General features: G+C 50.1%; 1 protein-coding gene across 1 annotated transcript in view; it reads right to left on the bottom strand.

Annotated features, from left to right (window-relative positions):
* Positions 1-13931, bottom strand: part of LOC141156420 (histo-blood group ABO system transferase 2-like) — a 163783-nt gene that overhangs the window by 21800 nt on the left and 128052 nt on the right. Inside the window, exon 3 of the mRNA XM_073642615.1 lies at positions 12852-12983. Within this exon, the coding sequence (XP_073498716.1) occupies positions 12852-12983 (132 nt within the window). The remainder of the gene's footprint in view (positions 1-12851; positions 12984-13931) is intronic.

The raw sequence follows: 13931 nt of genomic DNA, 5'->3' as shown, positions 1-13931 counted from the left end.
AACAAACCCACTAAAGAACGGCCAATCTAAAATACCACACAACATCCAACAGTGAATTGCAGTGATGCATGCAATGATTCCCATGGAGCAGTCTCAGCCTGGATGTCAGGACTGCATGGAAAGTATTTGGAATAGGGGGTGGTCATTATAGGAGTTAACAAAAAGTTGAAGGGAATCTGTCAGGTTTTTGCCACCTAATCTGAGTGCAACATAAGACCCTGATTCCAGCAATGTGTCAATTACTGGGCTGCTTAGTGTAGTTTTATTAAAATCACTGTTTTATCAGCAGGAGATTATCACTAGAAGACTAGTAAACCTACTGCCATGTAGTCCTCCATATTCACGAGCTGTGTATAACTCCACCAACACCACTGATTGGCAGCATTCTGTGTAGACTGTGGGTGAGGTTAGACAGAGCTCAGCAATAAGATTGAACTTACAATGCCAAGTCCGACCAAACAATCCTCTTCATATATGCCTATGAGTTTGATAGATCAGGTCCAGAGACTCGGGGTTGCTGGGAGCATTATGGTCCATGAACAAAGTATGAAACACAGACATTTGAATTCAGCCTTAAGCTGGTTTTACACAACCATATTGTAGGATCGCCAAAGGGGTTAATTAATATTATACAGATAATAAAATATCACCAAACATTGAATAAATAATACCTCCATAAAGTATCTGACTATCTGCACTACTTAAGTTGGTTGCATAATAGAAAATACTTATACATAATACAGACTGGTCAAAAAAATAGTGAATAGATCAAGCAAGTCAAAGGTGCTAAACAATGAACAATTCAGTGCTAACATCTCCTAATTGCAGTAATTCACATTCCCTTTGTACTTATAAACTTTGCCATCTGGCTATATTTGACATATACACACCCTCGGAGGACATGGTATTGTTGTGCTACACCAAGTGATCAGAAAAGACAATGGTGGTATTCTTTTTTTTTTCAGATTTTCACTGCACCTGGATTTTTTTTTTCTTTTCTTCAGTACGTTAAATGGATAAGTTATTTGTGTCATTCTAAACTACAATTTATTCCACAAAAACAAGCCCTAATACAGCTACATCTATGGAAAAATAAAAAAAAGTTATGGCTCTTGAAAGAAGGGGAGGAAAAAACAAAAGCACATAAACAAAAATTGGCCTCGGGATTAAATTACAAACTTTGTGGCATGAAATTCATAGAATCATAAAATTTCGAAGGGACCTCCAGGGTCATCGTGTCCAACCCCCTGCTCAATGCAGGAGTCACTAAACCATCTCAGACAGATATCTGTCCAGCCTCTGTTTGAAGACTTCCATTGAAGGAGAACTCACCACCTCTCATGGCCACCTGTTCCACTCATTGATCACCCTCACCGCCATAAAGTTTTTTCTAATATCTAATCTGTATCTTCTCCCTTACAGTTTCATTCCATTGCTTCTCGTGTTTCCATGTGTAAATGAGAATAAGGATGATCCCTCCACACTGTGACAGCCCTACAGATATTTGTAGACAGCTATTAAGTCTCCTCTTAGGCTTCTCTTTTGCAAGCTAAACATTCCCCGATCCTATAACCGCTCCTCGTAGGTCATAGTTTGCAGACTGGTCATCATTCTGGTCGCTCTTCTCTGAACTTGCTCCAGTTTTTCGATGTCTATTTTAAATGTTTTTCTTTATCTTTGAGGAGTTTTGGCATTCTTTGGTAGAAAATATAGCAAAATATATTTAGCCCTTTTATACTTTTATGTATATGTGGCGTAATGTGTGAATGCATCTGTATTGTATGTGTAGGTGCATATTTTATACATGCATATGTAATAGTGGGGAAGGACGTAGCCTTCGTTTGGCACTGAAGTAGTTAAAGAAAAGTGTTCCCATAGTTAGACCTTTCTGAACTGTTGGTAGGCCAAGCTAAGGGGTTAGCTTCAGTGGTCCAGTCAGTAGAGTAGAGGGGGAACTTAGTGCCTGATCAAGCCTTGAGTGTTTATAGAGCTTGTTTCTGGCATAATTCTTTGTGCGCTGCAGTACTTGTATCCAGTCACAAGATGCCACTGTCACGGGTGCAGATGTCAGGTTGAATCTGCTAGCAGTGTTACAGACAGTGATGGGGTTAATGCTGTGTGATGGCAGCCCACAGAGGGTGGGCACTTTAGGAAAATCCCTGCTTAGTTTCCAGAAGCAGGAAGTGATGAGTAGTAAGAGATAGGACAGTGAACTGTACGGGCAGCCTGACTATATGGTGGCTGCTAGGGTAGACGGGAGCTCCATACCCTCAGACAGTGGGATCACCAGTGTAAAAATCTCCCTACGCAAGAGTCCTGTTAGCCGGCCGGAGAAACTCAACAGACGTATTGAGGACCCGGGGCACTTCTAGTCTGCAGGAAGCAGAGGAAGATAAATAGGACTCCAGGCTAAGACGTGGGGGAGATATTGGATCTGGAACACTGTTGGTATTGCAGAAGAGTCTCTTGGGTTAGAGATTAGAGTCACAGAGATGCTTCACTTAAAGAGGGAACCAGGGCTGAAGATGTTGCCAGCGCCTGTGAGGGAGATAATAACCTGTCGGGCCTTATCCATTATATCTGCCTGTAAATACTGTACATATTCCTCTTCCCCAAGTAAAGTCCAAGTTATGGTTAAGAACCTCGTGTCCTCTGAATTTATTGCTGCCCTGGTCCCAGAAGAGAAATGCCTGGAGACAGCCGCGATCGGATGGTTTGAAGTAAGTGGAGAGCCCCACGTACACAGCCACACATCAAAGGGAGGACACGAATTGTCTGTAGGGTGCCAGAGAGAGAGAGGGCAACAGCTCGCCCACGACTACCTCGCTGGGGCACCTTACATATATGTGCACCTAAGGTGAATAAGCTTGTGTATGTATATGTGTTTGTGTATACATCAGTGAAGCATGATGTAGCGCCCCGAGGGTTCGGCCGCTACAGGAGTATTGCACCTCAGACCAGAGGTGTGATATTCCACTCCCAGGTAAGGATGGAGTATGGACCAGGGCTCAGTTAGCTGCATACAGCACACACACCCCATTTCCGAGGGACAGCTCAACGGTGCTCCCACTAGACAGAAGTGCAGGCACGACCGACTATGTCCCTGTCTGGAGTTGGGAGGGGGGTGGAACACCCAGTGCTGTAGGGGCAGATAGGGGTTGGTTCCTGAGCATAGGAAGGAGCCCATTGGTTGCTGGTCACCTGGGCTCATGGTCAGAGGGAGGTATAAAAGGTGGGCACCATCTTAGATCTAGGGTCTGTCCAGAGAGGAGAAGACAGGGAGTAGAGGCTCTGTAGGAGCTCTACTCCAGGAGGGCCTAGTGAGAGGCCGAGGAGGAGGTGAAGGGGAGCTGTGGTGCCACCTGAGCCCAGCTCCACGAGAAGGGAGGATAAGAAGGAACAGGAAAGACGGAGGAGAGACAGAGAAACCGAAGGGCTCAGGAACAAGAAGGTGGAAGGGACCCTAAGAACCCACGAGAATCCAGGGTGAAGGGTCAGGCAGATTAAGGGTACCGGATCCCAAGTTGGTGGAGGAGAAACTACCCTCAGCCAAAGACCGGACGTCGTGATCATTTATTGGTGCGACACCTCATCAAACCTGCTAGGAAGGCACCATATAGGACAGCGGAGGACGGGGCCCACGTTTAACCGCACAAGTCCGCGGCAGCTGGACAAAAGTGGGTCACTGGTGAGGCAGGCCAGAGAAAGGACAAAAGGGGGTCCTGAGCCCTACTCCTGAATTGCCTGGGAGTTGACCGAGCCCCACACCTGGTGGACGCAGCACGGCTTGGGCAGTCACTACGTGCACAGAAGTGACCCGGAGTACCTGAACTGTGAGTAAAAGACATTGGACTGCAGTACATTGTCTGTGGGCTCTTTCGCTCCTCCAGCACTAACGGTACTGGGACTCTCACCACCATCACTTCCAACATCCACTACACTGCCCTGGGGCCGCACTCTTCCCGTGGGGAGTCACACCATCCCAGCTGCACACGTCATCAGCCCCAGCGGACTGCCTTGCAGCGGTGGTTCCTAACAACCGCAATCCACGGGTGGCGTAGTCAGACATAATCATCAGCACATAACGGACTACCACTGGCCTGACCACCCTGAGCCACGGAACCGGGTTGCCACTACTTCTCCCATTGTTCCCCTACTGCCCGGATCCGAGTGCCCCACGGCCCAGGGGGCGAGTCAGCTTTGGCATAGTCGGCAGGATTTAATGCCCGCTAACAACGGGTACTGCGCGCCTGAAAAGAGACTGTTTCATTGTACTAAAGATGGCGCCCGCCCCAGAAGAACGAGCGCCATAATGTGCGCGCCAAAAGACCACAGGAGGCCGCCTCCCATCGTGGGCCGGGTCCCAGAATGGCGCCAAAGAGGAAGCCCGCCCCCAACAACCATGAGCACAGCGGTAGAAATGTCCGTCAACGTGGGGGGGCTGCCCCTGAGAGTGATTGTCAGCAGAATGCCCCAGGACCACCCCCCATGGGGGCGGAAAGAGAAGAAAACTGCGGGGCAGGGGGTGGTCTGGATCAGTCTGGCCAGGCCGCACCCGGAGATGGAGAAAGTAACAAGCTCCAGCACTTTGTCAAGGGGCCTGCTGCAAGCCACACCACCATGCAGCCTCACAGAGCTGCTAGCCCATCTCCCCAAGGAGGACCCCGAGTATGCGCGGGCGGCGCTGGAGGAGCTGGACCGGAGGATGGTCCGGGCGCAGCAGGACGTGATAGCCGGGTGGAAAGAAGAAGTGGCTCGGCGGGCTGTGACTCTGCAGCAGGAGGTGCCGTCGACGTCCAGGAGCACACCAGCCACCGAGGGCAGTGAAAACAGAGCGGAGGCCGAGGACGACGTCGCGGAGGAGGCCGCGACAGCAGAGGCAGGTAACGGAGATGCCCCTACCCCGAACCCTGGGGCCGCCGACCTGCCCTTGCACCCTGTTGCGGAGCCCAACGTACCTGGACCCGCCGTCGACACCGTGCCTCCACCGCCACCAACCAGTCCCCAGGCCGTCGACGCTGCCAGTGAGCCCCACCCCACGCCGTGCCCTCTGACCCCGGGCGTGCTCAGTAAACCACCACCGCAGGCCCGACCGCAAGGCCTAGCGCCCACGGGCGCCGCTGCCCCGACGGAACCCCCTGCACCAGCAGTACCACCCCTGGGAGCAACTAGGAAGCGCCCCCGGGCGCCGCCAACCCGCTCTCATCCCCTGCCTCTGCAGTACCACCACTGGGCGTAGATCTCTTCGCCCAACACACCAGTCTGGATGGGCTTCCTTTCATCTGGCCCCCCGAGTATGTCAACCTCCGCTTTCGGAGGAGCCCGTCCGCGGAGGTTGAAGTACCATCTGAGCCCCTCATCCCTGCTCCGGCGCCTCAGGAAACCCCCCAGCTACCGTTGGAGGATGCCCAGTTTGAATGGGACCCCACTGGGGAGGACCTAATGGGGTTCACAAAGGAAACACGGGCGGACGCAGCCGAACGGCAGGAGGCCTGCCGCCAACAGCTGGAAATGTTTGAGAGGGAGCAGCGAGAACAGCGCGTGAAGCCAGAGAAGCTGCAGGTCCAGAGCGCAGAGCAGAAAATGAAGGCCCGGTGAGATCCCCGAACTGCCCGCAGTCCCCGAGTCACGGAGACTGTTGTGAAGTTCCAGATGGAGCGCGGCTGGGGTTTCATCCGGGACCCAGAGACCATCAGCGACATGTTCGTGACGAGGAGAGATGTGGAGAGCCACCTGCCGGAGGGTCATCGAGGGCGAGATCTATTTCCAGGGGATGTGGTGTCCTACACCCGGCACCAAGGCGTAAAGGTATGGTACGCCCTCCACGTCCACAGAGTAGTAGAAGAGGAGGAACAGCACTACTCGGACGCTGAGTACCAAGAGGACCCGGATGGGCCTGAAGATGACGAGGAGCAAGGCGCATATGGAGGACGACGATAGAGAGTAAGGAGAAGCGCCAATGTATATAGTTACCCGTCAGGGTACAGAGAACTGTGTGCGACTGTTTCAAATAAAGTGTGGTCCCCGTTGGGACTGATATAGGACTGTGTGAGAGTTATCCCCTACATCCCCTAGCAGGCTGAGGACTGTGAGCAGCCATTTCCCTTCCCAAAACTGGCCGAGGACTGAGAGCGGCCACCCCTTGTATATAGTTGCGCTTCTTAACGCGCCCCCTACTGGTTTTATAAAAAGACTGCAACGTCTACCTCAAGGCAAATTTGCTGGACTGTTGCACTTAGAAGAAGAAAGAACAACTGGTCGCAAGTTGCACCGCGGCCATGATCCAAGAATCCAAGAATGTGTGTAACATACCTGGCGGCGTCCTTGCATAGTGGTACATCTCCCACTGTGCAAGAGCGCGCACTTGATCTCCAGTCCAGTTTGCTAGCCTGGCTTCCCTCCATGCTGTCTGTTTGCCTCTGTGTCTGCTGCTTAAGGGTGGCGCCCGATCACTTCCTGCTTTTTGTACCTGCTGCAGACACACGCCTTGTGCGTCCTCAGCCTATTGCTGTCTGCCATCTGGTATTTAACCCAGCTGCTCCAATGAATCCCAGCCTCAGCATTGTGTTCTGTCAGTTGGCCTTTGGTCACTGATATGCCAGGTTCCGTTTTTGTTTCCTGCCTTCGGTATCAGTTCCCGTGTCTGAACTGTGTCCTGTCTGTATTATCTTCTAGCCTGTTGTCTTCTGCCTATCCTGGAGGCTGTATTTCCAGGCCTGTGTGAACCCGCTCCTGTATCTTGCTGCTGTGTCTGTTCTTGTCTGAATACTCTCCTAGCCTGTTTTCTTTTTCTCTATGTCCGTACTTTCCCTTTTTCTGCAGTCTGAACTCGTACCTACTCCTGCTCGTTGTCACTGTACTTCCGTTTGTGAGTTTGTGGTCCACTCGCTACTTCTCTGCAAGTACCCTGTGGGTATCTGGTTCTGCCTTTCCCTTCTAGTCTGTTCCGTGTGTACAGAGCTCTGTCCACCGCGTCTGCGGGTTTCGCTTTGCTCAGCTCTGTCCACCGCGTCTGCGGTTTTCGCTTTGCTCAGCTCTGTCCGCCGCGTCTGCGGTTTTCGCTTTGCTCAGCTCTGTCCACCGCGTCTGCGGTTTTCGCTTTGCTCAGCTCTGTCCACCGCGTCTGCGGTTTTCACTTTGCTCTGCCCTGTCCACCGCGTCTGCGGTTTCGAATTTGTCTCCCAGTCTGTACTGGACCCTACCCAGCCTGCGCTCTAGTCAGCCTGTTCCTGTATTCCCCGGTGTGGGTCAACAGCCGTGTCCGGAGTCTGACCTGGAGTAGACCCTGGTTCCTCTGCTCGGTTCCTCCCTGGTGCACTGGCGTCGTATGCCGCCGTGCGACCTTGGTCGGATCGGGCAGATACTTAGTTACGCCCCTCCAGGCACTCTCCGGTTCATGGCACAGTGGAATCACTACATAAACACGCACACGCCAGTCAGTCCGGGCGTGTGCATTACACCTGTCCAGAGACTCTTGCCCGCTCACCTGAGAGCGCTCACCTGCTACCTGCCTGCTAGCCTACCTGGAGGCTCTGCCGTCACTTGCCGTGACCACCTGCCTGTCCAGAGACTCTTGCCCGCTCACCTGGGAGCGTCCACCTGCTACCTGTCTGCTAGTCTACCTGGAGGTTCTGCCATCACTTGCCGTGACCACCTGCCTGTCCAGAGACTCTCGCCCGCTCACCTGGGAGCGCTCACCAGCCACCTGCCTGCTGTTCCTCTACCCAGAGACTGTCCCTGTCACTTGCCGACACTACCTGCCCTTCTACCCAGAGACTGTCCCTGTCACTTGCCGTGACTACCTGCGCTTCTACCCAGAGACTGTCCCTGTCACTTGCCGTGACTGCCTGCCCTTCTACCCAGAGACTGTCCCTGTCACTTGTCGTGACTACCTGCCCGTCTTCCCTGGGAGCCACCCGCTTCCTTACAAGGACCGCCCCCTTGTATAGTTGCTCAGAGGTTCCACCTCCCAGACCCGTTACATGGAGCTTATCCAGACCAAGACTCAGTGTAGCTCAGAAAAGTGAGCTCTAGGTGTGCCGGCGCCATAAGATCGGTGAAGCGCGGCAAGCTGCCGTTAGTGTGAGTAGCCTAGTGAGGGCCCGAGTAGGCCGAAGGCGAGTGGAGAGTTAGTACATAGGGGGTAGAGGAGCTTAACTAGCTCACCCCGAAGCATTTACCGGACACCGGGTCCGAAGTTTACCGGGATCTCTATGACCCAGTAAGATATAACCGGAATCCCTGGAGAACTACAAGTCCCAGGATCGCTAAAGTGCTGATATGTAACAGAGCCGGGAGATACATAGGCCCCGCAAGCTGAGGAGCGTCCAAGAAAAGGCCCTAACACAAGGTAAGCCAGCGCAGGACAGAGACAAAGTTAGGCCTAGCTCCAGGCAGGTCAGAAACTTACTACGCAGAGGCAAGAAACAGGAGGCCCTACACCCACTCATTGGGGAGGATCCTGACATGCAACCTTCACCCTACAGTGCTCCAGGACGTGCCTGAATTTCCATCAGTAAAAGGTACTGAAGTGACTATCGTGTCTGTCCCTGTTCTTGCTCTGACCCGGCTGGGTCCCCTCTGTTCTGCATTCCCCTGTCCGTACACTGCCCTGAGGCCTAGCTCCACCTGTGGGGAGTGATACCATCTAAGCTGCCTCATCACCGGCCTCAGTGGACTGCCGCAGCGCTGGTGAATCTCACCAGAAACCACAGGTGGCGTCACAAACTTTTATAAACTTAACAAATTATCCACCCTTTTTAAAGAGTGACCCCTCGACCACCGCGACATCCCCAAGGCAAAGGCCCGGGTACCGAGTCATCCCCATCCCCTGGGCTAGTCATGGCCTGTGGGGCATTGGCTGTGTATTTCCGCTTGCGTTCCAAGGACTGGGGTATGGACAACTGAATGCTGCGCTGGGACAAGGATGTGGACGTGCTTCCTGATGCTGCCACTTGAGAGTGTGCAATGACAGGTGGATGGCAGGAGGCATCTTCGCATACTCCGTGGACAGGGGATTGGCTTGCATGCACAACAGCGGAAGAAGCAGTGGTGCCACCCGCAGACACTGTTCCTGGACCCTTGGCCCACAAAGTCGGGTGCTTTGCTGCCATGTGCCTGATCATGCTGATGCTGTCCTGGCTGGTGGTGCAAATGGCTTTTTGGGGGTTATTGGTAGAGTCTTTAAAAAACAACCAGACTCGGGAAGACCTAAAAGTTGTACTGGCAACTTCCTTCGTGTTGGTGTTACGGGGAATGGTTGCCTGCCTTCTGTCTGCGGCCACCACACTGCTTCTTCCTGCCTGTTGGGGTGCTTGCCTCCTTCCCCATGTTTGCTGCTGTCCTCGCTCTGCATGTCCTCCTGACAGGTTGGGTCAGTTACTACAACATCCACCACCTCGTCTTCCACTTCCGCACCCTGATCCTCCTCCTGACTTTCTGGCAATTGTGTCTCATCATCGTCCACCTCTTGTGACACTTTTCCACCGTCGCCTTTGTGTGACCGTGGCCGCTCAAATATTTGGGTATCGCTACATGCGATTTCCTCTTGCCAGGCTTCAAGTGGACCGGGCGAGAGGCCCGAATCTATAAATGGAAAAGTGAACAGCTATTTGGAGTGTCCAAGTGTGGGATCAGTTGTCTCCGGGCACTCGGCATGGTGGGAGGAAGGAGGATCAGGGTGAGGAATATGCAGTCCAGACTCACGGCTACTGAGACTTGACCGCGTGGAAGACAGGGTGGTGGCAATTTTCTGAAAATGTATATGACGCGCCCCCTGGGCCGTGGGGTACCCGGAGCCGGGCCGGTAGACACTGGGGGTTGTAGTCACTGTGGCGGTGACCCGGTCCGAGACCCAGGGCGGTCAATCCAAGGGGTTATTTATATATATAAGTTTTTATAATGTCCGACTACGCCACCTGTGGAGTGCGGCCAAAGGGGCCGCCACTGTGGAACAGTCCTCTGAAGCTGGTGGTTGTGCCGCAATGATGGTATTACTCCCCACAGGAAGAGTTAGCTTCAGGGCAGTGTGTGTGAATGATGGTGGTGATTGTTGTGCAGGGAGTTAGTAATAAACACAGAGTCAGTGGGATGCAGTCTCAGGTCCTTTACTTACAGTTGTTTCATTCCAAGTCATCACTGCAGATCACGACTTCCCATGTCGTCCTGTGTTTACTCAGTGAGGGGCTCAGTCCACCCCCAGGTAGCTCCGGAGTACTTAGCAGGACCCCCTTCTGTGTGTATTTTCTCTGGCCTTCTCCCTGCACCTCACACCTAGTGACTCCAATCCGGTACCCTTGGGCCTTGGCGAGCGACGTCTGTTCTGTCCCCTGGGTCCTATGTGGCTACCTTCTTAGTGAGACTGGTGTGGACTTTTGGCTAATGGTACATAAAGTGCTGCAGCCTCCGGTTTATGGTTGAGCCTTGCAGTTCTCCACTAGTTGAGGGACCGGTTCCCCTTATCTGGCCTGACCCCTCTACCTCCTGGTAGCAGCGGGCGTACGGGTGGCTTTCTGCACGGCCCATACCCCTAGGGTCCCTTCACTCCTTGTTTCTGGAGCCTTTCCTGCTCCCTCTCCTCCTTGCTTCTCCTTCCTCTCAGGGTCAGGCCTCCTGACTAGGCCCGCCTCTGGAGCAGAGCTCATGCAGTGCCTCTGCTCCTGTCACTTTCCGCCTCTGACTGGTCTCACTGATCTAAGATGGTGTCTCTATTTTATACTGCTTCCTTTCAAGTGCTCCCAGGATCTACTTCCTCCACCCCATCCACTACATGGTTCCCCCTCTCTAGGTGGCTCCCCCCACTCCAGCCAGGGACCAGGGACTGTGCTCTCCCGTAGGAGCAATCTCTCCCTGTCCCCCGGAAATGTGATGTAGTCAATGCAGGTGTTAGGGTCCTGGGCTGTACTCCTTCCTTACCTGAAGGTGAGATACTACACCTCTGGGTGAGATGCAATACCTCTGTGGCGACTGAACCCTCAGGGGCGCCACATATATGTGATCCGTGTGACGGACAAACCACAGTTTTAAATACCTGGCCTGTAGGTAACTATTTTGAACAGCAAACCGGTGTCAATAACTTCACTTACACACTGAAACAAAATTTTAATGGAGGCCAGAAATGGCAGAATTTTCAGCGCAATTATATGTGATCCGTGTGATGGACAAACCACAGTTTTAAATAGCTGGCCTGTAGGTAACTATTTTGAACAGCGCCGACCTCGTGTCAATCAGTTCACAGACACACTGCAACAAAATTTCAATGGAGGCCAGAAATGGCAATATTTTCAGCGCAATTATATGTGATCCGTGTGACGGACAAACCACAGTGTTAAATAGCTGGATTTTTAGCGCGTTAATATGGAAAGGACCTGGCTGTATTCTGCAGTGCCAACAAGCAAATGGTACAGATACATGGTGTTCTCTGGATTGCTTTTTAAGCAAATAATGAGGATTAAGATCCAAAAAAAAAATTATTCCTGGCCCCTGAGACCTGGGCCTATGTCTAGAAATGTCTAACAGCAGCAGCAGCAGATAGAACTGGAATGGAGCCTCTTGTGCTATATGCACTGCAGTCTGCTATATACACTGCCTGCCTGCCTATATACACTGCCTGCCTGATATCTCTGCAGATGGATTAGTCCTCAGAAGGACTGTTTGTTGAGATGGATATTTGTAATATACTTCTGTTCTATCTACATTACCTAATAAACAAGCAAATCTCTCCCTAGCTCAGCAGCATCTCTCCCTACACTGTCTGATTGCGGAGTAGACTGATGAGCACGGCGGCGCCAGGTCTGATATAGACTTGATGACGCTGTGCGGCCAGCCAATCACTGTAATGCCACAACCAACATGGCTGCGGCATTACAGTGAGTGGCAGGCAATCCCTGCATGTTCACTGGCTCTGTAAAGAGCGCCAAACATGCAGGTAGGGGACCCGAGCATCCGCCCGAGCATCTCGCAAGTACTCGGCGAGCTCCGAGCTTCTCGAGTACTGAGATGCTCGGGCGAGTACAGAGTACTTGCGAGTATGCTCGCTCATCACTACTAATAAGATTACCATACATCATAAAATATTACCAAACAATGAAAAAAATGTTGCCACCATTAAGTATCTAACTATCTGTACTATACAAGTGTGTTGCATAATACAAAATACTTATATATAACACTGACTGGTCAAAGGAAAACTGAATAAATCATGAAATCAAGCACAGTCAGTGCCGCTAAACACCAATAAATAATTCAGTACCAACATCTTCTGATTGCAGTAATTCACTTTCCCTTTGTACTTCATGACCCAGACTTTGTGTAGACGCCTATAAACTTTGCCATCTGGACATGCTTGACACATACACACACCTTCTGTTATCAGATCATTCACTCGGAAGGTATGGGTTCCTTGTTCTCGTAATCGGTGGGTTCCCAGCTATCAAGTCCTCACCAACTATACATTTATCACCAATCCCATGGATAGGACATCAATTTTTTTTTTGCGAGATAACGCTTTAATTCCTTGCTGACATTGGATGCACTGGTATGTCTAATGTGAGCTCACAAGGTATGATGAGAGTTTAGGAGCTGAGTCCACATCTTACCCTGCAGTTGCTGGGTAATAAAAACGCAAAAATGAATAATCACCCATTCTGAAGGTGTTAAAATGTCAAAAATAGTGTTCCATTGGTCTTCCAATTGCAATCACAGCCATACTACCACCATATTAATTGTCTAACACCTCTCTTCCTCTCTTGTGCATCCACAGTGTTTAAGTTGTCTGTTGACTTTTTTCAATTTATTCATTTATTACTGATTTATTTACAACACATAGTTTATTATATCAATGTGTGACTTACCTGTCATTTCCACTATTCAGAAGTAGTTTCCTCTCACAGTGCTCCAGTTCTATAGACTTTTCCATCACTTTCCGTGAACAATCAATAGGTGGTTCTTGTTTGGATGGAAACACTAATTCGGATTTCTGTATGCTGTGAATGAGGGAATTAAAGGAAAACTCTGATTGAAAACTGTAAATATGCAGGGACGTAGCTATACGTGAAAAAGTCTGTATTGTGCTGTCCTTTGAAAAGTATATATTGATTGACAGCTTTCCACTTTGGGTTTTCTCATCTCTTTCTTGCAAAATTTTACAAAATTGTGGTTACATCTCTACCCTGACCTCCTCTAGAGATATATGTTTCTGTTAGCTGGCGCCACCGAACTTATCCTGCAAAAGGTGCTGATCATAGAGATGTTATGGTCAAAATTTATGGACTACATAGGTGTTGTCCAGGGAGATACAGTATACCGGTGTGATTGGCCATTTGTGGGACACCCTGGCATTTGTCTATGTGATTTGTATACTATGTGAATTGGCATACTTAAGTGAATAAATTAAAATATATGATTATTCGTTAAAACTTCAGTTGTTTTAAAGGTAAAGAAAGTCTCATGGATTTAATATTAGTTACATTAATTAGATATAAATTGAATTTTTCACCAGCTTTTTGTTTTTCACTCTGAGTGCAGCATAAAATAGGTGCAGATACCCTGATTCTAGAACTGTTTTTTTTTCTGGGCTTCCTGCTGCAGTTTTGACTAAATCACCTTTTTAGCTACTGCAGTTCTGCTATTCTTCTCATTGATCACAGCCATCTTTCACTATATTATTAATGGGAAAATGTGCATTCCCTTAAAACAGATTTTACCTGTGAATTAAGAATTTTGAGAATGAATGATCATTCAAACAGAGAAAGAAGATGATTCTCTAATAAAATATATCACAAGGTTTGTTATTTTCATGGGTGCTATTGAAAAAAAGTGTAAAATGACAGTAACCCTTTAACTCAAATTTGAAGTTTTAATTTTTTTTTTTAAACTAAAATGGCAAACCTAAACCAACAATACATGTTAACTGATTCACTTGTCCATTGAAG

Source organism: Phyllobates terribilis, unplaced genomic scaffold (assembly GCF_046119375.1).
Source record: "Phyllobates terribilis strain yellow unplaced genomic scaffold, ASM4611937v1 Scaffold_8__6_contigs__length_399053987, whole genome shotgun sequence".
NCBI classification, from domain to species: Eukaryota; Metazoa; Chordata; class Amphibia; order Anura; family Dendrobatidae; genus Phyllobates; species Phyllobates terribilis.
The sequence above is the reverse complement of the archived record's forward strand: the minus strand, read 5'-3'. Positions and strand labels throughout refer to the sequence as shown.